The sequence below is a fragment of the Urocampus carinirostris genome, chromosome 6 (genome assembly GCF_059441175.1).
Source record: "Urocampus carinirostris isolate Australia breed hairy pipefish chromosome 6, RoL_Ucar_1.0, whole genome shotgun sequence".
NCBI lineage: Eukaryota > Metazoa > Chordata > Actinopteri > Syngnathiformes > Syngnathidae > Urocampus > Urocampus carinirostris.
This window is the reverse complement of record NC_142354.1, coordinates 21,915,676-21,940,476: the sequence shown is the minus strand read 5'-3', so window position 1 is coordinate 21,940,476 and position 24,801 is coordinate 21,915,676. Positions and strand designations below refer to the sequence as shown.

Below are 24,801 nucleotides of genomic sequence, written 5' to 3'. Positions count from 1 at the left end.
CCCCATATCCCATATAAAAAGCTATGCAATCACATTTCAGTAGGCCGATTTGTTTTCAAGGAAGCAGAGGAGGCAGGGCAAAAGGAAAGTGGGTGTGGCCTCCTCCATTTTAAAGCATAATAGGAGCTTGGGTGGTTTGCCCCAGTCCCTCCTCTTCTCCCTTTTTTGACATGTGGTTTGTTCCAGCCCAGTATTTAAATCCGGTCACTTGAGGTCTTTGCTGTTTCTGCTCTACCAACCGGTGAAATCCAGGAAGCAGCTTGAGAGGCACACAGAGAGGAAGAGAAAGCGAGAGAAGCTGCTCAGCCTGGAAAAAGGTGGAGGGGGGGGACAAGATCACCACCATACTGACATCATAGCAAGAGAAGCCAAAAGGGAATAGAAAGGGGACATTGTGCAAACCTGGCACTAAAGATTCTTACATTCTAAGAGGGATAATATCCCGTCCCTCCTCTGGCTCTCGCTCTATCTTTGCTGTCATTCTCGTTCACCGGGGTAGCGGGGGAGGGTACGTCTACTGTCCCAGGCCTAGCGAAACGTCCCAGCATCCGCCGGGAACTCACTCCAGGCCACTGCGACGGGAACTGTGGAAACGGGACAAGTCGGGGCTGAGCAGGTATTGCAACGTAACACTCGTTGACGATGACTGGTGCAACGATGCGAATGCTCTTTCTCCAAGTTTCAGCACCTTCTTTATGACCGGCACTTAAGGTTCTCATCAACCGAGGGACATTACACAATCCCCGCTTGAGCTGTTGGGAAACTCTTGTAACCTGCTGACAGCCCATTTTCTTCACGAGAAAGGACATATGGAAGTAGGCGGCTGCGTCATGTGTTTGCTAGGCTGCTCTGTTGCTATGATGCTGATCTTAGCAAAGCCTGATGGGCTTCTGTTTATTGCATCTGAACATTCAGGGCATCTGCTGCTGCTGCTGCTGTACTCTCCCCCCAGTGGCTTAATCACTTCAGGGCATAATGAGCAGGCTGCAGCTCATACTCTGCAAGAGTATGCTTGGCGCAGTTGTTCAGCTTCAATGTTGACATCATTGTCTTTAGAGCACAGAGAAGCCTGATTAGTGTTTTGAGAGCCAGTATTTTTGTGTGAGCAGCTTGTAATTCTGTGTTGATATTTTCTGGCAAAGTATGACGTGCAGTGGTCTGTGGCATGCGGTTTCCTCAAGAAGCTGTGACAACTCTGACAATGAGTCAAATGCCATCAGCGCTGCTAAGAAATCCAGTTTGCAAACAAGTCTGGACTCACGGGTGATTCAAAATGGAGGTTTATTCTCATCTTTGGTTCCTTCACTTTAAAAAGTCCTTTTCAGTGTGTTTAGGAAAAATGTGAACAATGTAATAATATATGTAAATCAATATTTTCAAAAATATTAATTCACATTTTAGTGTAAGTAACTAACTTAGCCAAATATACCCCCCAATTTTTTGTTTAAAATATTTCTTACTTTAAGAATAATGATAGAATTTAGAAAGATACTCTACAACATTATATCAGATCATTTAGATCTTTTTAAAGATTTATTTTCTCATTTTACCTGAAAAACAAGTTATATTGTAGTAAAATAAGATAAATACTTGTAATCATAGTAGTAATAAGAGTTATTGTAAGAATAATTGTAACAGTTTAAGCGTTGTATAATTAAAAAAATAATTCTCATTCTCAATAGTTTTTTAAAATTATTTTCTAATGTGAAAAAAGATCATCAGAAAAGTACTCAAATTTATGTTTTAAAAATTTTGTGAATTAACTTCCTCACTACTTCAAGCAGAGTTAAAGATTTGTGATTCACTCATGAATCAGCAAGAAATGTCAACTTCAAATTCTGGAGTTTTTGTCTTTCTTGGCCAATTTGTCACCCCTCACTTCTTCTGCGATCATAGTCAGAAGTAATTTGACTTGTTTAAAATTGTGTTGAATACTATTTGAATGAAACTATAGAACAGTCCAAAGTACAGCACAGGGGATGTGTCATTTGGAATATTTTTCCTATAGTCACATGCAGAACAAAACATTACTGCCATGCTTTTTGTTTTTGGCTCTGTGTCACTATAATTGCTTGCATAGCTCGTTAAATGCTCCAAGCTCTTGTTTCCTCGAATGACTCAGTCTTTCTCATTCGAGTTTTTGATAAAAGCTGCTCATGCACATGAACGAGATCCACTACGTTTTAATGTCACTCTGGCGTTCTCAAAATAGCCATAGAGCAATAGTCCCACTTCTGATAAGCATTGATTGAATCAGTAGCCAAAGGCCAATCACAACTCTGGTGGAAAATTGAGATTAGTGGGATTCCTTGTCACGAAAACTCTTTGTTTATTTGCTAAGACTATTTATGGTAATCAAAATGTGTTTTATTGCGTATTTTGGCTGAACAATGTGTGACTAAAAAGTTGATGCCACACATTCCTTGTCAAAGGTTTGAACACTTTTTCATAACATGTAGTGTAAGTGTTTATGTTAAGGTTTAGAACAGTTTTAACCTGACTTTATCATGGATACATTGCGGGTTTTCAACTGTGGTGTCATCGTTGCCTGAGCAAACAAATAGAAAAACCACCACTGCTAAAAATGGTCGTCGTGGCTTACCGGTTTGAATACAACGAGGAAGGGGAAGCTACCGGCTGGAGTATTTTGTTTGTGTTAAAAAATAAACTGTCACAAACAACATTTTTGAGGTGAGAAGCTTTTTCAATTCCTAGCAACACATTCACACGGCCAAAGAAGCATCTCTGTTAGGACATGGACTCTTCGGAATAAATGAAAGCATTCTCTGTGGAGGCACCCCAAACAAGACCAAAGCCAAGAAGAGCATCGCGCATTCGCCTTTTTGTAAACCAAAATACGTCTTTGTCCAACTCAAGCTGTGAAAAACTGTTTTGACATTTGGTCCACTTCATCAGCTCAAAAACCAAGTTGAATTTTTCATTGCACCCATGTTACTGGGACTGATCTGCCACCCCCCAGGTCCAGTCACATGATGTGATCGAGAGAAATAGTTTCAGGGTTGCTGGATTAAGAGTCATCTGTGGCGGACAGGCTGGGGGATTACTGCTTGCTAAACTGAGGAAGACGATGTGTGTGTTGACATGTTTTACGGCGTTGCTGTCCTCTACTCATCTGTTTCATATGCTACTTTGAAAGTTCATGACTGAGGACAGAGTAAACATCTGAAAGCAACATTTATTTCTTTAAAGTTGCTTGTTATAGGTCGTCTCTTCCTTTGTGTTTGCACTTGTCTGAAGTGGGCGCTGCCATCTGTTAGCAGCATATGTAGATAACGGAAAACTCCTTTGTCAGGCTCAGGTGCTTGTACAGCTTAGTACATTTCATGAATGAGTGACGTTTATGACTCTTCATTCGGATTTCCATGCTAGATAGCAATGATTCTCAGCTCCTACAAAGCAGCTTTCCCCCTTGGGGATTCTTTAAAGCTATGCTATCTTCCCTAACCAATAGCTATAAACTTTATTTCGTTACGCAACCTATTGTCAAAATTCTTGACAGTCAATTACCCCTTATCTGAGTACATTTTTAAACTTTGGCATATTTAAATAAAAACAAAGAATACATTTCTATATTTTTGATATTCATCTATATGGTGGTATTGTTTAATTATTTGTAAATAAAGAGTACCATTTTTTAAAGGTACATTTTGTATCACCTAGCACCTCCTGAACCTTGTCAATTAAAAAAAAACGATTTAATTTAAACAATAGGCAAAAATACATTAACTATTGTAAAAACATGCATTTTTAAAATACTCTGTTAAGACATTTATTTCATAACATGAGGCCCAACGAGAGGGAGCTGACATGATTGTCCACGATTTTGCTGCAACGGGTACCCGCAAAAAACAAACTTTGTGAAAAGCTAGACAAAAAAAGGGGGGGGAAATGATGCAGTTGGGTCAATTTGATTCTTCATAGTTTGTACTCATCCTTGTACTTTGTAGCACTTGTTTTATGTTGCTCTATACGATACAGCGACATCTACTGTTGAAATATTACACAGTGTCATTTTAAGAATCTTTTCGTTCGCTGCACATTTAGATTGAGTGGAAACTAAAAGATCTAACGTAATTTTAGGAAGCAGTGTTGTATTCCTTACCCCCAACATCTAAGGGTTATTTTTTCCATAATGCAGTTTCACTAAAAGAACAGTTAACAATCTTACACTTACTGGAATCTTTGTCAAGTCACAAGTGTATACTTTTCCTGTTATGGCCATGATTTTTTTAGCCTGCTGTTAAATTCTTTAACAATGTCTTCTTTTTTTTTAGCTTTTCAAGTTGTTTTATACCTGGGTTTGCAATTTTACCATGGTCTGGAACACACTGCATATTGTTCATGTGTATCTAGGCATTATTAACACATAATATTATGTACACTCACTGACTAAAACATTGGAGATGCAACTCACACACTCGCACTTATTATTTAATTGGTCCATCAGAATAATGCGTTTATAATTCTTTTTTTTGGGGAAGTAATGTCAAATATTTTAGCTCTGACAAACAAGTTGTGCTGATAAAACTCTAACCTAAACCTGTTTGCTTTCAGATCTGTGTGGTGTATCGGGGTCCAAATCCCTCAAGGCCCAGCGCTCCCTACCTGGAACGCCTGTCACTCAGAAGCAATTCCCGGTTGACCTACGCACCTCCATGGAAGAAAAATTCAAAGAAATTGCAGAGGTCAGGCTGTGTTCATTTATGGGTTTCTTTGTATCTTTTGGAAAATGATCCTATATTGTTCCTAATGTTTTTTTTTAATGACAGGAAATTAGTTGTCATGAGGATTATAAATCAAATTGAGATTAGGTTGACAATTAATTTCCTGAAAATGTTTTCGTTTAGCCAAAGTAATCATTATTATATAAAGTCATTTTTTCTTATGTTATAGTAATAAAGTCTATACACTATGAACTCGATGGTAATTAGAAACTCGTAATTAACATGCATGAATTTGTGATGATTTGATTCAGTTGATATACACAAAACCTTAATAAAATTCTGCTAGCCCACGGGTTGATGAAAATCGTGATTAGACATTCAATAAAAAGTGAAACATAATAACATTAAATTTTGTACTGTTTTCTTTGAGGTAAAATATTCAGTAGTCTCTGTTAAAATAAAAAATATAATATGAACTTTAAAATTTGGCCCCTAAAAACTGTAATTTTAATAGAACATTGCACTCACTGCAAAAAAACAAACAAAAAAAAAACATCCTCACATTTATGGCATAAGATTGTTTTGATCATTTTATATATATCAAATACTTTAATAATAACTTTCTATTCATAATAATCATTTTATAGGTATATTTTTATAGTTCTATATGATGAAGTAAAAAAATAAAGTGTATTGAATGTTTGATTTTAATAATTATGTATTTTTCCCTGTTCAATAAGTAAAATAATTAGTACAAATGTAATATACTGGTCATAAAAGAGAAAATAATATTGAAAATAAGTTACTGATGTTAAAACCTTTTTTCAAACATGATTTTTTTTTTCCCATTGCTGTTTAAAACAATCCCTTATGTCTATAGCCGTCATTGGTATGGAAAGCATAGTTTTACCCTCGGTTATGCATGCAAGCATATCTCAGATTTATAGATTTTTCACAAAGTCTTTTGCAAAACATGATATGTGGAGGGACATTTTGTGTTCTACACGAAAAATATTATACAATCCCAAAATTCCACATCTAGATGTCACATGAACTCAGAGTTCTTAGGCTATCTGCCACATTGACTTTCCAAACGATAAATGATTCATCCTTGGCAGATGTCTTGGTCCGTTTTTGTCTTTACTCCGAAACTCAGCCTCAAATGTTCCAGGCGTTGAGGCTTATGTTTTTGATACTGACGTCAGGAGCTGTTCACGCGCAGCATGGCAGAAAGCGAGATGCGCAGTGCACCCTATGAGTTCCCGGAGGAAAGCCCCATCGAGCAGCTGGAGGAGCGCCGGCACCGTCTCGAGAGGCAGATCAGCCAGGACATAAGGTGAGGAACAAAAAGTTGCATACAGTAGTACCTTTTCATACGAGCTTAATTCGTTCTAAGATCGTGCTCCTAGCTTGAATTGCGCGTGGAAAAAGCTGATTTCCCCAATATGAACTAATTGGCCTGTTCTCGATCTCCCAAAAGCAACAAAGTGAACCCTAAAAAGCTATAAAAAAACATATTCCTGATCACTATAAACACATTCTAATAGTAATAAAACATAGAAAATACATGTCATGTCAAGTCAAGTCATGTCATGTTTATTTGTATAACCCTTAATCACAAAGAGTCTCAAAGGGCTGCACAGATCAAAGACTATTGCAAACTACAGACTATTATGAAATAAAATGAAAATGAAATGATCTGCATTTATATAGCGCTTTTCAAGTCAAGACTTCCCAAAGCGCTTTACAGTGTGCTTCACATTTCCCAATAGCGGCCCTGCAGCCATCTAAGGCGCTAACCTGCTTATTGGGGGTATTAGGGTTTCAGTGTCTTACCCAAGGACACTTCGACATGTAACACGGAGGAGCCGGGATTCGAAATGCGATCTCTTGATCCCATGACACCATCCCCTGATCTAAAACCTACATGAGGGCAAATAATACACAGACATTGTCAACATAAAATATAGGTTATTCATATGCTATAGAAGTGTGTTTTAAGCTTAGATTTAAACATTTCCACTGAGGTTGCAGATTGGATCAATACATTCAGTAGTGTTGAAAGGGTGCTGGTGCCCAACCTTTCGGGCGGTAGTGTGGGGACACCCTCAACCGGCTGCCAGCCAGTCTCCAGGCACTCAGAGACAGACAACTCACTTGCTCATTCACACCTAGGGACAATTTGGACCGGTCAATTGATCCGACATGCATGTTTTTGGAATGTGGGAGGAAATCGAAGTGCCTGGAGGAGACCTGCGCAAGCACGGGGAGAACATGCAAACCCTGCACAGGAAGGCTGGTAGCTGGATTTGAACCCTTGACCTCAAAACTGTGCCATGGATGCGCTAACCACTCCGCTGCCATGCCTCCCATAAAATAATAATACAAATACCGTAATAAGATAAATAAAATGGTATTAATGACATTGAATGCAAGTTTATCATGACCACTTACCATCAACCTACACGTTGCCCCATATTTTGTACGTTTTTTTTTTTTTAAATCATTATTTCAAATTGTGTACGCCTTATAACAATTTTTCTCCGAGGAAAAAAAAATTGAAAGGTCTCTAGTGGTAACCTCTGGGACTGCTCGTGACCTGTATTTTTGTTCCGCCGCGGTATGTCTACTTTCCAACTGAATTCGTTCTGTGAGTAGCTTCGTAACCCGAAAACTTCGTAAGTAGAGACGCATTTTAAACGTAAATGCACTAAACCTTCCCACGCTCCGCAAAAGTACAGTATGATATTTTCGGATAACTCATAAAAGAGCATCAGAACATGAAATAAATACATGTTAGAATTTGATTACAGCATAATAAACATAAAACGAGAGGCACATAATGTAAAAAAATAAAGAATAAAGTAAATAATAAATATATTAATTTACCTTTCTGAATGGCGTTTCTTGAAAAACTGTTCCAATGATGTCTGCTTTTGCCAATCCGTCAGAAATGCGTGAGGCAGCCATCATAATGAGCGATAGCCCCACTTGTCAACCCTTTCTTTGGGTGATTCCTTTCCACAAATTCCGAGACTTCATATAATGTTTCTAAAATGTCTTCCTCCGCGCCATCTTGTTGGAGCTCCTCCTCTTCCCCGTCTCTGAACTCTGAACCGTGATGATAATACGAAGAGCATGCTGGAATACATGCTGCCAGTTTTTTTACGTTCTGGAAACTCCAGGGGTGGCTAATAGCAACGCGTACTTTACGGCATCTTTGACTTTGTATCCTCAAAACGCCTTTGTAACTAGAGGCAAAATTTTGCTGTTAAGGTACTTCACAACTCGAAACTTTTGTATGAAGAAATATTCGTAGGTAGCGGTATCACTGTATATCGAAATTTTCGTGTTTTGAGGTGCTTGTATAAGAGGTACCAGTGTATTTGCTATCTTTGACATGGCAGACGAGAGTTTGGCTATGCTTGCTTGGACACACAGACAGGCCACACAAGGGTTGCTGCTATTTTCATCAGTACCTCTAATCTGACAATTTTGGTGTCTCTGACAGTCACCTTGATTAGTTAATGCTAAAATGCTTTTGTGTGGGTGTGTCGGTGTAGAGCGCACAGCATTGTTGACTTGTGGGTAACTGTGCTTAACCTCTAATCTCCCCCTGTCCCTCGCCGCCCTTTACTACGTGCTTCACTGCTCTGCTGCCTCTCACTCCAAGGCTCGAGCCCGAGATCTTGCTCCGCGCCAAACAGGACTTCATGAAAATCGACAGTGCTGCAGACTTCGAGTGAGTGTGCGCAGCTTCCCTTTGTGATTTCCTCTCTGATTTTAATGGATCAGTGTCTCCCCACTGTTGTGTGGCAGAGATCATCAGATGTGATTGATTTTGATTTATCATCCCTGAAAGTTATTATTTACTTCCAGTAATGTATTGTATCTTTGTTCTTCCTTGGTAGCGACAAAGGCAAAACTATATAAAAATCTGTTAGTTTCATACAATAGATCAGTGTTTTTCAGGGCATGTTTTTTACATTGGAAAGAAATTGCGCCACACCACTAACCAAAAATGTTATAAAATGACACTGAAAAGTATGTTAAATTACAATATCATTTATAATACCCACCGTTTTTACAGCACAGACACTTGACAAAGACATATTTGATTCATGATTCATAAATGTTTTATAAAATTATAAATTTTAAAAAGTTACATTGGATAGTTTCTCACGGCAAACTAGTGCGTCGCGGCACAGTGGTTGAAAATCACTGCAATAAATAATAATTTTGAGTAACACGTGGGATTGCAAATCCTATTATTTTCAAGTACATGCCATGAGATATTTCACCAAAAATGTCTTTAAGAGGAAATCAACCTTTTTGCTACAATTTTATGTTGTATTCCTCTAATATTTTTATCATGATAAAAGTATGAGATGGGCAATATCCCGTATGTTTTTTTATTTATTTTTTTTTATTTTTTTTTTCAAAAAAGCCATTTTAATTAGGTTGTCAATTGAAGATGTCAATTGAAAATGCACAGGCTTTTGCTAATGACCAATCTTTTTGTTATTGTTTTGTTAGTGCTTTGCTTCAAAGCTCTTTGGAGGTATTTTTGTTAATGCCATTGATCGCCTCTTACCAAATAGGAATGTTTGGATGACTGAATGATATATAATATGATACTGAAAAAATAAACAGTGTCAGAAATGTGTTCATCTTTATGCAGTGTTATATGTCTGCTGATTTGGTTATAAACTCATAACTGTCCCATCTCTGCCACTATTAAGGTTAATGAAGGAGAAGAGTATTGATGCTGTTGATAATGGCATTCACGAGCGGGAAACATCAATGGAGAGAGAGTATCAGCGGGTTTCAATTTCCGGAGAAGAAAAATGTGGGGTGAGAACGTCTCTTTTGTGTTTGCAGGAAAGAAAAAGAACATCACTACAAGGTTAACACTGCTCACTTGAATATTTATTTGCCATGCTTTAAGGTTCCCTTCACTGACCTGGTGGATGCCGCCAAGTGTGTGGTGAAGGCTTTGTTCATTCGGGAGAAGTACATAAACAGATCCTTGCAGTCCTTTTGCAAGACCACAGCTCACGCTTTGCAGGAACTCGGCTTGAAGCTGCTAGATTTGGGGATTTATGACAAATTCTCAGAGACCCCCGTCGATGCTGGTACAGATTTCAATTCAGAAGTGTTTGTGTCACAGGCTTTTATATTTTATTAGACCGGTGCGGCATTGTTTTGATACGCTTATGGAATGTCATCGTAAACCAGGTGCAATTTGGGTTGGTGACAAAATTGAATTTATTTAGTCCTCTTCACATTACACTAAAAAATGAAAACATTCTCAATGATGAGAGGTTTTTTTTTCATTCTGCAATAGAGCTGCTCATTTAAAAATCATCTGACCTGATCTTGTTATGGTCAATCTGGATTTATCAGACAACATGACCACTTATGTTCCCAACAAATACATTTTTATTTCATTTCCTTTAGACAACACCACCCCAATTGAGCTAAAATGGAAAAATCTTAAAATAGCCACTTCGTTTTTGCCTACAATTATTTAAATTAGATTACTCTGTCCGGATTGCAGTAACGCACAACTTTTTTTTCTTTTTTTGCAGATGCACCCGTCCACCCACCTGTGTCCGAAACACACCCTTACGACAATCTCGACCCCAAATGTCTACCTTCAGATACGGGTTATGCATGTAAGATGGTAGATGGAGTAATGCATGTTTATACCAAGAAAACCACCATGGACAGGTAAGTGTGAAAATTGTATTTAAATGGTCCTTGTGTCATCCATTAACATATATGATTTTCTTTGTAGAAGTACCCTATTAGACCTTCCCTATCCAGATCTAAAAGAATATATAGCAGATATGAATGTAATGATGGCTCTCATCATTAATGGACCTGTGTAAGTATTGTTAATTTTTTTATGAATTTGGACTAACTGTAACTTAATTATACCGTCCTTCTCTTGTCATGCTTGAACTGGTGACAGTATTTTATAATCAGGAACTACAAATTTGAAGAATAAAAAATGACCCCAAAATGCTATGTTGGGATGTATAGATGTTTCCCGAATATTATCTCTTTTTTAAAAACGAATGAATCAAAGGCCTTAAAGCACAAATATATATATATATATATATATATATATATATATATATATATATATGTGTGTATATATATGTATATATATATGTGTGTGCGTGTATATGTGTATTATTATTATTAGTTTGGAAAGCCACAACATATATTTTATGATACAATTCAACAACACAGCTAAACCCACTCTCCAGAAAAAAACAAATTTTTCAGCACTTTTTATTTCACTGCGTGACGTTAGATGCTGTGATAAAAATGTATGAAATAATAAATATGCCAGAGCCTTAGTCACATATAAAATAGATATACCACTTAAGAATTGTCTCCTTCCCGCAGTTACTTAAGAGTGTTGAGGCTCATTTTTGTTCTTAGTAATGGTTTCAAAACAAGTTTTTTTTTTCAAAAATGTTATAAAATACTGCAAACAAGGATCTCAAAGTATTTACCTTTAGTGCAGACGGCGCTGGGAAAAGAAGTGTGCGCTCCCAATGTGTATAGCTCCGCCCATCCCTATCCTTCACCCAATCAAATTGCTCTATGTTCTTTGCTATGAAAATGTGGTACCTTTTATTAACAAGTATCACTTGATATGTTGACAAGTCAAAAATGGATTACCAGTGCTGTTATTGCTCTGTGAAAAGGACATACCTATAGAAGAAGAACGCCTAAAATACATAACTCATTTATTACTTTTATGGTGGTGTTTTAAAGATCTAAATTTTTGCACTTTTTTTATATATGTGATTAACATGCTCTATTAAATCAAATATTCACACCTGTAATAATATTGGCTACACTACAAGTTATCACCCTACTCCAGCCAGTATGAGAAATAAGGAATAAAATGTACCGACGGGCCTATTTTCAAATCGCATTTTTGAATAGAGGCAATCGATCCACATTATGAGTATAAATGAGATCTAGAATATGACGCCTGTGCCAGATGTGGTTTCTTACCTGTTAAAAGAATAACAGATGAGTCATCTTTCAATTAATAATTTTGTTCTCCGTATGTTCCAGTAAATCGTTTTGCTACCGCCGCCTACAGTATTTAAGCTCCAAATATCAAATGCACATCCTTCTAAATGAGATGAAGGAGCTTGCAGCTCAGAAAAAAGTTCCTCACAGAGACTTCTACAACATACGCAAAGTAAGCTCCAATGAATAGAACAAAAATGAGAACTCTACCTTGACTGATGATTTTCTGCGATTTTTAAAAAAATTGTCATTTACATTTTGAAATATTCTGTGTGACTTCAGGTCGACACACACATACATGCTTCGTCCTGCATGAACCAGAAGCACCTATTACGCTTCATCAAGAGGGCCATGAAGAAATACCCCGAGGAGATTGTTCACGTCGAACAGGGCAGGGGTCAAACCCTCAAAGAGGTGTTTGAGACCATGAACCTAACGGCATTTGACTTAAGCGTGGACACGCTTGACATGCATGCGGTGAGAAACTGAAGCAAGGAGGATAAATATTGAACTGTGTGGCAAAATTATCAATGTAACTAGCAAACCTGTATTTTTTCCTGGTTTTGTTTTTGACAGGACCGAAACACATTTCATCGCTTCGATAAGTTCAACGCCAAATACAACCCAATCGGAGAGTCTATTCTTAGAGAGATATTTATCAAAACTGACAACCACGTTGAAGGAAAATACTTTGCACACATAGTCAAGGTTTGCAAAGAGCTCATCCGCTACCAATTTGACATATAGGATTCAGTTAATTTGGGCTTCTAGGCCTTTTAAACTTTAAATGTGTTCACGCTATCAGCACAAATTTACAAACTGAATTGCTAATTTTGTCTGCTTAGGAGGTGATGTCGGACCTTGAGGAAAGCAAGTACCAGAACTCTGAGCTACGGCTGTCCATCTATGGTCGCTCCCGGGACGAATGGATCAAGCTGGCCAAGTGGGCTGTCAAGCATCGCGTGTATTCAGACAATGTGCGCTGGCTTGTTCAGGTGCCCCGTCTGTTGTGAGTAATGCTTGAAGTTCAGAGGAAAAAAAAATAAAAAATTGTCACCTGAATAATAACAAAGGAAGAATTGTTATTAGGAACACTCAATACGTGCGTGGGTGTTCCAGTGTAATATTTGCTAACACAGTTAGCGCCTCTAATCACTGCTAGCATTACCGGCAGGAGAACATGATTAGGTTAAATGCCTTTAAATGATAATGCTCCAGTGTTGCTTATGCTAATGCTGTTAGCTTCACTGATGCTAGTCTCTCAGCTGATCCCCTTTCGATACTACACTTATGCGACTTTCCTGATTTGTTGGCACACTTGCTGTAGTGGTTCTTTAGCGCTAAGAAATAGTAATTGGGTTGCAATTTGTATGATATGACACAGATCTCACCGTTTGCAACTTGCCAATAACAGTAGTGCAGATATTTGCCGTAGATCTAAGGTGAATGTGTATTATTTAGCAGACTCTAGTGTTGATAAAAAATAATTCGGAAAAAAAAAACTATATTGATTTGAATAATTATCAAAAATACATAATCACATATTTTTTTACAATTTTACATGCAGTGCATGATTAAAATATAACTCTTTGTAGAATTAAATTTATCGCAAAGGATCTTCTTTTAACAAATTCCTACATTTTGCCCACAGTGACGTGTATCACACCAAGAAGCAACTGGCCAATTTCCAAGAAATGCTTGAGAACATCTTCTTGCCGCTATTTGAAGCCACCATTGACCCCCAAAGTCATCCAGAGCTGCATCTCTTTCTGGAGCATGTGAGAGTCCCTTCCAAAACCACTTGGGTCTGCCCTTCTAAACACGTCCGTTTTGCAGGTTGTGGGCTTCGACAGCGTGGATGACGAGTCTAAACCCGAACACCACATTTTCAATTTGGACAGTCCTCTGCCGGCTAATTGGAACGAGGAAGACAACCCTCCCTACTCCTACTACCTCTACTACACCTACGCCAACATGACCGTTCTGAACCACCTGCGCAGGTGATGTTTACTGCCATATTGTGGTTAAAAGATATTCAAAGGGACATTGTCTTCTAAATATAAAGTTAGAGTTCAGGAAAGACTTCAAATAAGGAGAGGAGATATCACTGTATTTTGAACTTGCAAGGAGGATAGGAGAGGGACAAATTTATAGAACACAGGATATATGTAAATTCCCTGTACTGGCACATACTTGAGAGTGTTGTATTGGTGGTTAATGGTGGATGGCTGTAGTTTGGACGCATCATCAGTAGTGCCACCCTGGGTCACTGAGCGTTCCGGCCACAACACTAGACGACCTCACCAGGGGTGGCCAGCCACAGGGTAAACAGCCTCAAGCTTTCGTCAGTCCTAATCCTTCATGAAAGTTGCTTTGTTGGGCAGCAAATTTCTCATGGGACTATGCATGGTAGGGATGTCCTTTTCCTGAGTCAAGCCAAAGCAGACCGCATACCTCCTTACTTGTTACTTGGAGCCCCAACCAGGGCCTTTCCATCTGATTAACAGCCACTGGTTGCTTTGTTCTGCGGCCTATGATGCCGCTTTAATGGGTTTACGCAGGCTTTAGGCCCCGAATTCCCAGGTCAGACCTCACTGTTCCACCCACGGTGTTGTGCTTCAGCTGCAAGCTCGGCATAGCGTAGGCGTTTTCTCTCGAAAGCCTCATCCACTGAGTCCTTCCAAGGTACTGTTAGCTTAATGATGAAGGCCTTTTTTCTTAAAGGCGACCACAGCACAAAGTCCGGCCTCAGGGTGGTAATGGCGATCTCTGAAGGAAATGCAAGCTGCCGTCCCAAGATCAGCCAGCCCCATAGCTGGCGTTGCTCAGTTGGTATGGAGCTGCCCTTTGTTACCAGAGCCCCTTCATGGACAAAGGCAGTTGCCTGGTGGTAGTGGTAGGGAGTTGCTGGTTACTCGCTCGTCTTCCAGGGTGGACGCAAGGGTCTTTAGGACCATGTTGTGGCGCCACGTGTAACACCCGTGGGTGAGGCTAGGTTTGTGCCCTGTGAGAATGTGCCTAAGGATGGCTGGCAAGGGACAATGGGCACACACCCGGTCTTCACCAAACCCCTGGTGAAGATTAGCTGCTGTTGGAAGGATGTCATATGTAGCTCTGATGATAAAGCTTAACTGCCTTGCTTCCATGACCCACATGTCCCTCCAGCTGATGTTCCTCAACTACACATTGTTCTATCTCGTCCACGGGACCCTGTTTGCCCAGAGAAACTTCTTTGGCCCATCTGGCAGGTCCCTCCTGGCGGCGTACATCCTTCAAACCATCCCTCTTCGTTCAGTTGCTGTGCCCTTACTCCAAGCCGGGCAGATGGCTCTTAACCCAAAGCTTCCTTTTCCTTGCTGGACATGGTGTCATCACTTGTTTTTGCACACTTGAATTACTCTGTGGGACTGGTAAGGGGAAGCTTGAGGATGCACTTGTTGATTTATCTTTAATTCTTCTGTGAGACGGGTGAGGGAAAGCTTGAGGATGCACTTTTTGATGTATCCTGTGACTCCCCTTTCCAACAATCCACAGTTGAGATTGGGACCTCATAAACTGCGAGGGGCCACAACATTCGAGGTAGGAGTCCAAGCTGCAGGGACCAGGCCTTTAGCTCCCCAGGCAGTTGGGTGTTGTCGATGGACTGTTAGCCACTGCTGATGTCCTTGTGCTGTTGTTGCATCCGTTCTTTGTCCTTCGAGCTCGCATCATACCACCTGCCAAGGGTCTTTACAGGCTGCTCAGACACTGTTGGGATTGAGTCATCACTGATGAAGAATTTCAAATCTGAAAACACCCCCTTCACAACTGAGATGCTTCAAGATTTGGATGGTTTTATCTTCATACGGGCCCAACTGATTTTCCCTTCATGTTTTCTGAGAAGCCTCCTGGTGCATGGGATAGTGGTGGTCACTGTTGTCATGGCATCCATGTTAGCTCTGAGTAAGTGGAGGCGCTGGCCAGAGTCAATTTGCTGGCCACCTACCACCCACTTTGAAGCACGGATAATGACCTCCATTGCCATTGTGCATGCCAGGGGTGAGATGGTGCATCTCACCATGATGCCTACCTTCAAACACTGCCAGGAGGTGGTAAAGTCAGATATGGTGAAGCAGAACTGTGCTTCCTGAAAGAAGGATTTTACCAGGGCTTTGATGGTGTCAGGGATGTGGAAGAAGTTGAAGGCAGACCAACAAGCCAAAGGGATTGACAAAATCAACCAAGATAACATGGAGATCCTTCTGCCAGATCATGCCGTAATGTTCGGATAACCCGGGAAATCCTGATATTCCTCCCTTCTGTACAGAAGTACTGATGTACTCATTCCTTTGCAGATATTCAAATCCAAACCCTCAAATAAGGAATACCTTCCTGTTCTAACAGGTCCTCCACAAGCCCCAACTTTTTATTAAATCTAATGCGTTACAAAAGCAGATGCGTTCAAAAGGTGTGGGAATTAAGAACAGCAACATGATTGGCCAGTGACACTGAAGTAAACAGTGCATAATAGACAAAATAACAAGCAGTGAGGTATAACAGTCAAAATAACAAAGTGGTATCCTATGCTATGGCCTTTGCAGGTGTCCAATAAAACGTATAAACTTATTAAATATTTAGAGCCTTCTAGTGGTAAACTACTTCATCAATTGATAAAACAATATTGATTCCAAAAAGAAGCAAAAATATTTAAAGTATCACATTAACATGCATTTTTTAAATACTTGTAGGTTGAGAATTTTTTGTTTATTTTACGTAATATGAGGCTCTCTCAGAGGAAGCTGACATGATTGCTGCTACCCTCAAAAACAAAAAAAAACCTTTTGAGGCTGTGCAAAAAAAATGGTTTGGTCACTTTGTTTGCATTCTTCTTTGTTTTTTGTGACACTTGTTTTATATAAACGTAGATGTTTTGAAAATACTCTTAAAGGGACAGTGTGAAACTTTCATCCAGTAAAAAAACTAAACCCAAAACGTGAGTATCCATAGTTTGTATTCTTCCTTGTGCTTTTTAGCACTTGTTTTTGGTTGCACTACACAATAAACTAGTGCAATTAAGAACAATCATTTTGCTCCTTTTAAGTAATGGCAAACAAAATCTACCTTACGTTTTAATGGAAGATTTTGCTCATTTTAAGGAAGTTTTTTTCTGTTGTACTATTGAAATAAGATAATAAATCATAGAATAGTCTTGAAATAAGAAAAATAAGACAGCATATGTCAAAAAGGATGAGCTACTGGTCTCAACCGTGTATTAGATTTCACACGTAATCCTGAAGAGTCCAGTGTTGCATTTTCATACAGTAAACAGTATACACGAAAAGCAAGCCGACTGAGACAACAGGCAACAAAGCTTTGCTTTGCGGTTCGGTGTGGTTTGCTCACTTATTTGAATCCTTCCTTGAGCTTTGTAGCGCTCGTTTTTCGGTTGCACGACACAAGACAGTGACATCTATTGGTCAGATATTACACCTTCCTTTTAACAGCATTTGTCCTAAACAGGAGGCGAGGCTTTCATACGTTTGTGCTGCGACCTCACTGCGGGGAGGCAGGGCCAATCCACCACCTCGTGTCAGGTTTTATGCTCTCTGAGAACATCTCCCATGGTCTGTTGCTCAGAAAGGTTAGCACTGCTCCTATATCAATATGTGGAATCGTAATATCGAGCTCAACCTATGAATTGGCCAGACTCATTTAAATTGGCCAATATTTATAGTCTCCCTTCTTTTTTTGCAAATGTAATTTCCCTCCCAGGCTCCTGTGCTGCAGTATTTATACTACCTGGCCCAGATCGGCATCGCCATGTCCCCCCTGAGCAACAACAGCCTGTTCCTGAGCTACCATCGCAATCCACTTCCCGAGTACCTGTCAAGAGGCCTCGTGGTGTCCCTGTCCACAGACGACCCCCTCCAGTTCCACTTCACCAAGGTCGGTGCAAGGTTGCGTCATTTGCTTTATGAATACCCTTTGCGAAATAAATAGTTAAATGTCTGTGTGTGTCCTTGTGTGTGTCCAGGAGCCTCTCATGGAGGAATACAGTATTGCGACTCAAGTGTGGAAATTGAGCTCCTGTGACATGTGTGAGCTCGCAAGAAACAGTGTTCTCATGAGCGGCTTCTCACATAAGGTAAATATTTTTTTTCAAATTTCATGCAAGTTGATTATTATTATTTTACACATACCGTATTTTCACACCCATTGGGTGCACTGTTTTAACGGGCACAATCTCCTTTGTTCAAGTTGTATTTGTCTGCTCATATGGTGCACTGGCCTATTAGGAGCGAGTCTCGCTCGACCGCCTTTAACAACAAGTGTGCATGTCAAAAACAAATCCCCCGGGAACAATACTGAGTTTGATTGCGGTTTATTAAGTATTCATCAAAAAGTAAAACGCCATAATACAAGGAAACTGTAAAAAAGTACCAAACAGTTTGGTACTTACATTTTTACGCAAAGTCCATCTTGGACATAAAAAGCTGCCCCAATGCTTAATTTTCCGAGTCACTTTCCGTGCCAAGTGGCCCTTTGAGAATCATATCGGCTTTTGAAACCGATCGAATGACAGTCCGAACAGAAAAGCACCAAGACGGTCCCCCTTGAAACTCTTCAATCTTTATCTCCTCCGCTTGCGTCGTTGTTTTTAGTCAAATGGTGACCGTGGAAACACTTCCGCCACTTGGTCCTTGCTCAATGATCCAGTGCTCAAGTTTCTTTACATCCGCAGACGGTAAGTTGTGTATTCTCTACCTGTTGGAGCTCGTTTTTCAACTTCCTCCGTTTTCCAGCCATCGATTCATTAATCTTGAGTTCCCTCACGGCTGCCCGTTTTCCGTGTTCATCAGCGTAGTCAATAGTTTTAAATTGGGCTTCATAAACGTGCCTCTTGGCTATTTTGGGCATACTGAGAATCAAAACAACTCTAGTACACACGTTTGTTTATAAATGATAGGGGCAACGACCATGTTTCAAACGTTTAGTGGCGATGCCCACAGTTCATATTTTCGCGAATCCCGAAAAAGGCGCACTGTGTGATGGGACGTGGCTCACATTTTAAATGAAATCTGGGACTTTTGTGTGCGCCTTATTGGTGTGAAAATACGGTACATCTACAGTTTTCACTGATTGTAATACATAATGATGATACAAAAATAAGTCCATTTTTAAATGTAAATATATATACTTATATATATATATATATATATATATATAAACAGACCAAAATATTGTATATAAAGTATTGTATATTTCATTTTTGATTTACTATTGTGCAACAAAAATGGAAAATGTCAATTTTCTTATGCTTGAAGCTAACAAATAACAATACGCGTACTGTGGTATAGAAAGTGTGTCTGCACCTTTTGTAAATTATCAAATTTCTGCATAAAATCAACATCAAATGTGATCCGATCCTAGTCAAAATAGCACAGTAGTGCTAAAACAGTGTCTGCTTTAACTGGAACCACCTATTTATTGATTTTCAAATTATCGTGAGGATAGCATGCAAACAATGACAGAAGGGGGAGGGATAAGGAACTGAAGCCTTTGCTTAAGGAGACTTAATAAGCTATTGAAACCAATTTCTACAAAACAAATAATGTCAGGTGTGTGCCCAATCACTGAGGAGAACCTAAAGCTGCCATGTCCGCTATAAAACCGACCTGGTAATAATTGCCTTGATTGAAAGTATTTCCTGATGTGCACCTTGGCTAGGTCGGAAGAGCTGTATATATACCCGTGATCGAGATTTGCATAAAGGTGGGAAAAGATGCTAAACCATTTCTAAAAGTCTAGATGTTCATCAATCAACTGTCTACAAGTGTAGAGCGTTTGGCACTGTTGCTTCTCTCCTATTGGCCAGTAATGTTGTTCATGGAAGAATTCCACAGAGGAGGCCAATGCTGTCTAAGAAACATTGTTGCCCATTTAATGTTCATAAAAAACACTTGGACACACCACAGACGTTAGGACAATAACTATTGGGGACTGATGAAAGGGAAGTTGAATTGTTTGGGAGAACCTCAAATATTTTGTAGAGGAAAAATGGAACAGCTCACCAACATCAATACCTCATCTACGCTGTGAAGCATGGTGTATGGTGCATCATTGTTTGGTGTTGTTTACTACCTCAGAGCCTGGACAACTTCCAATCATTAATAGAAAAATGAATTCAAAAGTTTTGCAGGAAAACCTGAAGCTGTCTGTCAGACAGTTGAAGCTAAGAAATGGGGGGATGCTGGAACAAAACAAAGATCAAAAACACAGGAGTAAACCAACTTTCAGAATGGTTTCAGAAGAACAAAATACACATTTAGAGTGACTTGAATCCCACTGAGATGACCTCAAGACAGCGATTCATGCCAAACATCCAAGGAATGCGAGGGATCTACTGCCGTTTTGTAAAGAATAGACCAAGATTATTTCTGATCGATGTGCCTGACTGAACTGCAGCAACAGGAAGCGTATGAATTAAGTTATTTCTACCGAGTAGTGGCCCACAAAATATTAGATGTGATAGTTCAGTTACTAATTCCTCCACTTCCTGTCATTGTTTGCATGCTATTCTTTGTAAATTACAAAAACCTATTAATGATTGATATTGACTTCATGCAGAAATGTTAAGAATTTCCAGTTGATATTTTTTCTTAACACTGTACAAGCTTACTTCTCCCAATCGCCCAAACCCAAAATAAGGCAGCACAACATTCCTGAACACTAAACAAACATGAAGTGAAAGACCAAATATTGCATTTATAATACTATTGGGGCACAACATTTATTCTGCATGCCTTTCACAGAATTTTCTCCTGAACTCGGTTCATGCCATATTGTACAATTGTGCTGTAAAAGATCCAGCATATATACTACTAAACTCAAGTCTTCTCTCCAGTAGTGAATACTGACATTACAACTAAATCATCCACAACATCCAAATAATAGAATATTATTTTATGAATTGTTTTTTTTTTTAACCCTCTGGGTACTCGTAATTCCGTTAATTCAACTTCATTTTGAAATTTTACTTTAAATAAGTAAAATTAAAAAAATATTTCAAATAGAATCAAAACTGAGGGTTTTTTTGTGAAAGGTATTAAAAATTTATGTTTGTGGGCTCTTTTGCTCTCTCCAGGCCAAAAGCTATTGGCTGGGCCCCAGCTATTATAAAGAGGGCCCCGAGAGCAACGACATCCGCCGCACCAACCTCCCCGACATCCGGGTGGCGTATCGCAGCGAGACGCTCTCCGAGGAGCTGCACCTCATCACTCACGCCGTGCGCACTGAAGAGCTGGAGACCATCAGTGAAGAAGACTCTCTTTGCATGGGGCCACTGGTGGGGGGGTGCCGCTGAACTCCTCAGCACCAAAACAAAAAAACACCAGCCGTCACATGACCCCTGAGGTTGATGTAAGGAACTAGACATCCATCCACTTATTCATTTATCCATCCATCCATCACATATTCACTGTAACGCCTCGTCTTGTATGTAATTTCGGACGATGGCTGCTCATAGCACAGCGACGAGCCCAATTATAATTTTCCGGCAGAATCCTGCAAACATTCCACTAAGCAAAAGCCTCCTCGTGTTGATATCAAATGAGCATTCTTTACCTCACTTCGGCCATGATGAAAGCGTCCTCCACACTCATTCCTCATCTCTAAATCCTTCTGAGGATTCCTTTGCATGCATAGCACTGTACATAGGCGTCAAATGCTCACAGTGCCTTGTTCACTCTTCTTCTAGTATTATCTAAAATTGACTGTTGAAATGAGTGGAACTGATTGCCCGTGGCAGCATGTATTTAACTCAATGAGATTCTCTTTTTTTTTTTTTTTTTTTTTTTTTGCGCATGCCTGCATGTTGATTCAACGAGGTGTTTACATCAAGCTGTCATGTAAAACAGCTTGCCCACCAACCAGCGAGAGTTTGCATACACGACCACTCAAAAAGTTTAGGCCACAAAGTCTTTTAGTTTATAGCACCAAAACTTTTTGACGATTTTCTTTTTCTATCCTGTCATCGCCCGTTTGTATGCACGCCATGCTGGGTCATGGTAAGGACCGTAATTGACTTCTGTAAGGACTCGTGCTTCAATTTCATGCCTCATTTTTTTCCCTCTTCTGTTGAAATATTTACCCTGTCATCCCATTAATGCAATTCAAGTACAGTGGTGCCTTGAGAGAAACTTAAAGGGATAGTGTGCATTATTTAGAGCCCACATTTGGTAAAAATAAACAACTTTATTCATTAAAAAAAAAAAAAAAAAACGCGGCCTGCCAAACAAAAGTGTTTAAAAGTATGAACCGTATAAACTGATTTGTTAAAATCCTACTAATGAAAATGTGCCGAGTTGGTGAACTCTTGTCCCTAGCATTCAAATAGCAGGCTATATTTTTTTTACCTACTATTTTTACCATGTATTTTTTTTATTTATCAATTTTCATGACAAAAACCTTTCTCAGTTAGCCATATTGCATTTGAATTTTTCAACTTATCACTTGGCCTTGTTTCTGAGTTTTTCAAAACTATTTAAATGGTTTATCTATAGACAAAACAAGATATTCTGTTGCTGCTATTCTAATAAGATCTCCATTTTTTGTCCTTTTTAAAATCTTTGTCTCAATGTAATGTAAGAAATAATGGCCAGGCCTTCATGATCTTTTCCCCTTATGTGTTGCACAGGAACCGTATTTGAGACTGTATCAGTGAATTTAAAGAAAAAATGTCTTTTCTTCCTGGCCCTTTTGCCTAATTTTTGGACCCAACGCAGCGTGCAACTTTACCAACCCCTGAGTTAATCCTTCATATGAATGCAATTTCTAAAATATTTTGCATACATTTTACATAACTTTAGCCCCACCTAGAGGAAATTTTATAGAATTGTCTCCATCTTGCTACCTGTTTGTGTACCAAAAAAAACAAAACCTCACAAAAAGCTGGGCAGAAAAAATATAAGAAAAAATCGTGCTGTATGGTCACTTTGAGTCTCCATAGTTTGTATTCTTTTTTTGTGCTTTGTAGCACTCGTTTTTAGTCTCACTGCACAATATGATGACATCTAGTGGTCAAATTATACACACTATCTCTTTAAAAAACGTTTGTACGACAATAATGTGACAGTAAAAACAAATAGCCTTTACTATGTCACAAAAGCAAAAAGAAGTGACATCATCACCACAAAGTTTGTTTTTCGACAAAAATATGAAAGCCACAAGTCATGCCATCTGTATTATACAATATGATACTCAAAAGTTTTTCCCCAGCGATTTAGTATATCTAGTTGGCCTCTAGGGGAATGGGCACCACCAGGCTGTACTTGCCCAAGACACACCACAGCAAGTGGTTAAGGAATACACATAGATTAGTATTATTAGATGTCCCTGCCCGTTTGCTGCCCGTCAATGCGGCGGTCCAGCTCATTTCTGAGAGGAATAACGCTTCACACTGGAAAACAACGGCGACCAGATGATAAAGGTGCTGTATCTGAATCAGATCAGGAGCCCTCTCCTGCTACTGGTAAACATGAAAACCAGTACTATCTGTATTATGTGGGGGAGCAAAACCCTTTCCCAAAAAGTGATTAATATCTAGTTGGCTTGGAGAAAGTTGGGCACCGCCAGGCTGTACTTTCCCAAGACACACCACAGAAAGTGGTGCATCTACGACACCCTGGTGGTTAAGGGATCCGTGAGCCGTGAACATAATTCTGTTTGGTCTTGATTGTAAAACGGGGGAGTTTGAATTTTGTATTTTAACTTCAAATTTTGATTTGCAATGAACGCAACACTATTTTCTCCCCTATTTCAAGGCACCACTATACATGTTTGGAATTCCACAACAGAATCCTTCTGTTATGATCTGACGTCATATAATCGCACACCTCCATTAAGCTCCTCTAGCGCCACCGTGTGGCATTTGTGAAAAGTACACCACATCGAATCCTGCAGATTTCTTTAGGCGATATTCATCAAAGTTCATTTATCTGCTTAGCTAATTAAATGTATGAAATGCCGTTTGAGGAGTCAATCCTACTAGCTCTCACATACTCCCAACACACGCACAAGTATACTCTCATTCAGACGCAGTCCTCTTTATGCACAAGCGCTACTACACTAACACACACTATTATACTGTCATTCAGACACTTATATAATCTCTACTATCCACTACCATGCTTCTATACACATTTTACTACCTCACACATGTTGTTGACTTTCACACATCCCGTTATACTCTCTTTGAGAAAGTACTATACTCCCTCACACTGCTACACACACAGACGACTACTCATTCTCACGTACCATTACAATTTCCAAAGTAAAGATCACCTCACCTGTCAGTGTTGTCTTACTTTGGGTGCTTTTGGTAACCAGGGCAACGCACTGCGTGTATACACTATGTCACAAAAGTGAGTACACCCCTCACATTTTTGCAGATTCAATCATTATGTTTAATTGAACAACCAAGAAGAGACATCGCTTTGACACAATGAAAGGTAGTCCGTGTAAAGCTTATAAAGCAGTCCAAAAAATGTTCCTCCTTCAAAAACTCAAAATATAGTCATTAGTAGCGTAACCCCTGGTAAAAAGTGAGTTCAATATTTAGTGTGGCTACCTTAGTCCTCCTGGCCATGGATTTCACCAGAGCCTCACAAATTACCACTGGAATGCTCTTCCACTTCTCCATGATATTATGACTAAGATTGAGATCTTGTGCTTCTCCGCCGTTCGCTTGACGATCCCCCAAAGATGTTCTTTTGGATTTAGATCTGTAGACATGCTTGGCCACTCTATTCCCTTCACCTTTGGCGCCTTTAGAAAAGCTTTGGTCATTGTCGAGGTGTATTTGGGGTAACTGTTAGGTTGGAACATTGCCCTGCGACCCAGTTTCTGGAGGGAAGGTATCCTTTTCTGCTCCAGTATTTCACAGGTTGTGCTTGAGTTGTTTTCCTCAATAAAATGCAACTCCCCATCTCCAGTTGCACTCATGCAACCCCAAACCATGACATTCCCACCACAATGCTCGACGGTAGGCACGACACAAACGTGTCTGTTCTTACTT

The 24,801-nt window shown here is 39.5% G+C and overlaps 1 protein-coding gene and 1 long non-coding RNA gene across 7 annotated transcripts in view; one reads left to right on the top strand and one right to left on the bottom strand.

Moving 5' to 3' along the window:
* The window catches only part of LOC148364169 (AMP deaminase 2-like), a 36,825-nt gene extending 15,433 nt beyond the window's left edge, over positions 1 to 21,392 (top strand). For 3 of the 4 annotated variants that reach the window (XM_088338295.1, XM_088338294.1, XM_088338297.1), the window contains 17 exons: positions 4,576 to 4,706; positions 5,891 to 6,021; positions 8,359 to 8,427; positions 9,428 to 9,539; positions 9,634 to 9,820; positions 10,277 to 10,418; positions 10,486 to 10,575; positions 11,790 to 11,919; positions 12,030 to 12,224; positions 12,324 to 12,455; positions 12,593 to 12,756; positions 13,399 to 13,525; positions 13,584 to 13,747; positions 17,247 to 17,367; positions 17,499 to 17,672; positions 17,761 to 17,871; positions 20,872 to 21,392. In XM_088338295.1, coding sequence (XP_088194421.1) covers positions 4,576 to 4,706; positions 5,891 to 6,021; positions 8,359 to 8,427; positions 9,428 to 9,539; positions 9,634 to 9,820; positions 10,277 to 10,418; positions 10,486 to 10,575; positions 11,790 to 11,919; positions 12,030 to 12,224; positions 12,324 to 12,455; positions 12,593 to 12,756; positions 13,399 to 13,525; positions 13,584 to 13,747; positions 17,247 to 17,367; positions 17,499 to 17,672; positions 17,761 to 17,871; positions 20,872 to 21,090 — 2,399 coding nt within the window. In that variant the 3' untranslated portion in view covers positions 21,091 to 21,392. Of the gene's footprint in view, positions 1 to 183; positions 617 to 4,575; positions 4,707 to 5,890; positions 6,022 to 8,358; positions 8,428 to 9,427; positions 9,540 to 9,633; positions 9,821 to 10,276; positions 10,419 to 10,485; positions 10,576 to 11,789; positions 11,920 to 12,029; positions 12,225 to 12,323; positions 12,456 to 12,592; positions 12,757 to 13,398; positions 13,526 to 13,583; positions 13,748 to 17,246; positions 17,368 to 17,498; positions 17,673 to 17,760; positions 17,872 to 20,871 lie in introns of those variants that run through there. The other variant, XM_088338296.1, reaches the window with a different exon arrangement.
* LOC148364168 (uncharacterized) lies at positions 2 to 24,116 on the bottom strand. Of its 3 annotated transcripts, none has more exons than XR_015850725.1 (3): positions 24,074 to 24,116; positions 423 to 584; positions 2 to 307 (listed from the first exon to the last, which is right to left on the bottom strand). It is a non-coding gene; the product is annotated as an uncharacterized LOC148364168 (long non-coding RNA). The 3 variants fall into 3 exon arrangements; XR_015850724.1 differs by lacking the exon at positions 24,074 to 24,116 and adding an exon at positions 20,944 to 21,161; XR_015850723.1 differs by lacking the exon at positions 24,074 to 24,116 and adding an exon at positions 6,522 to 6,610.
* Positions 24,117 to 24,801: the final 685 nt, after the last annotated feature.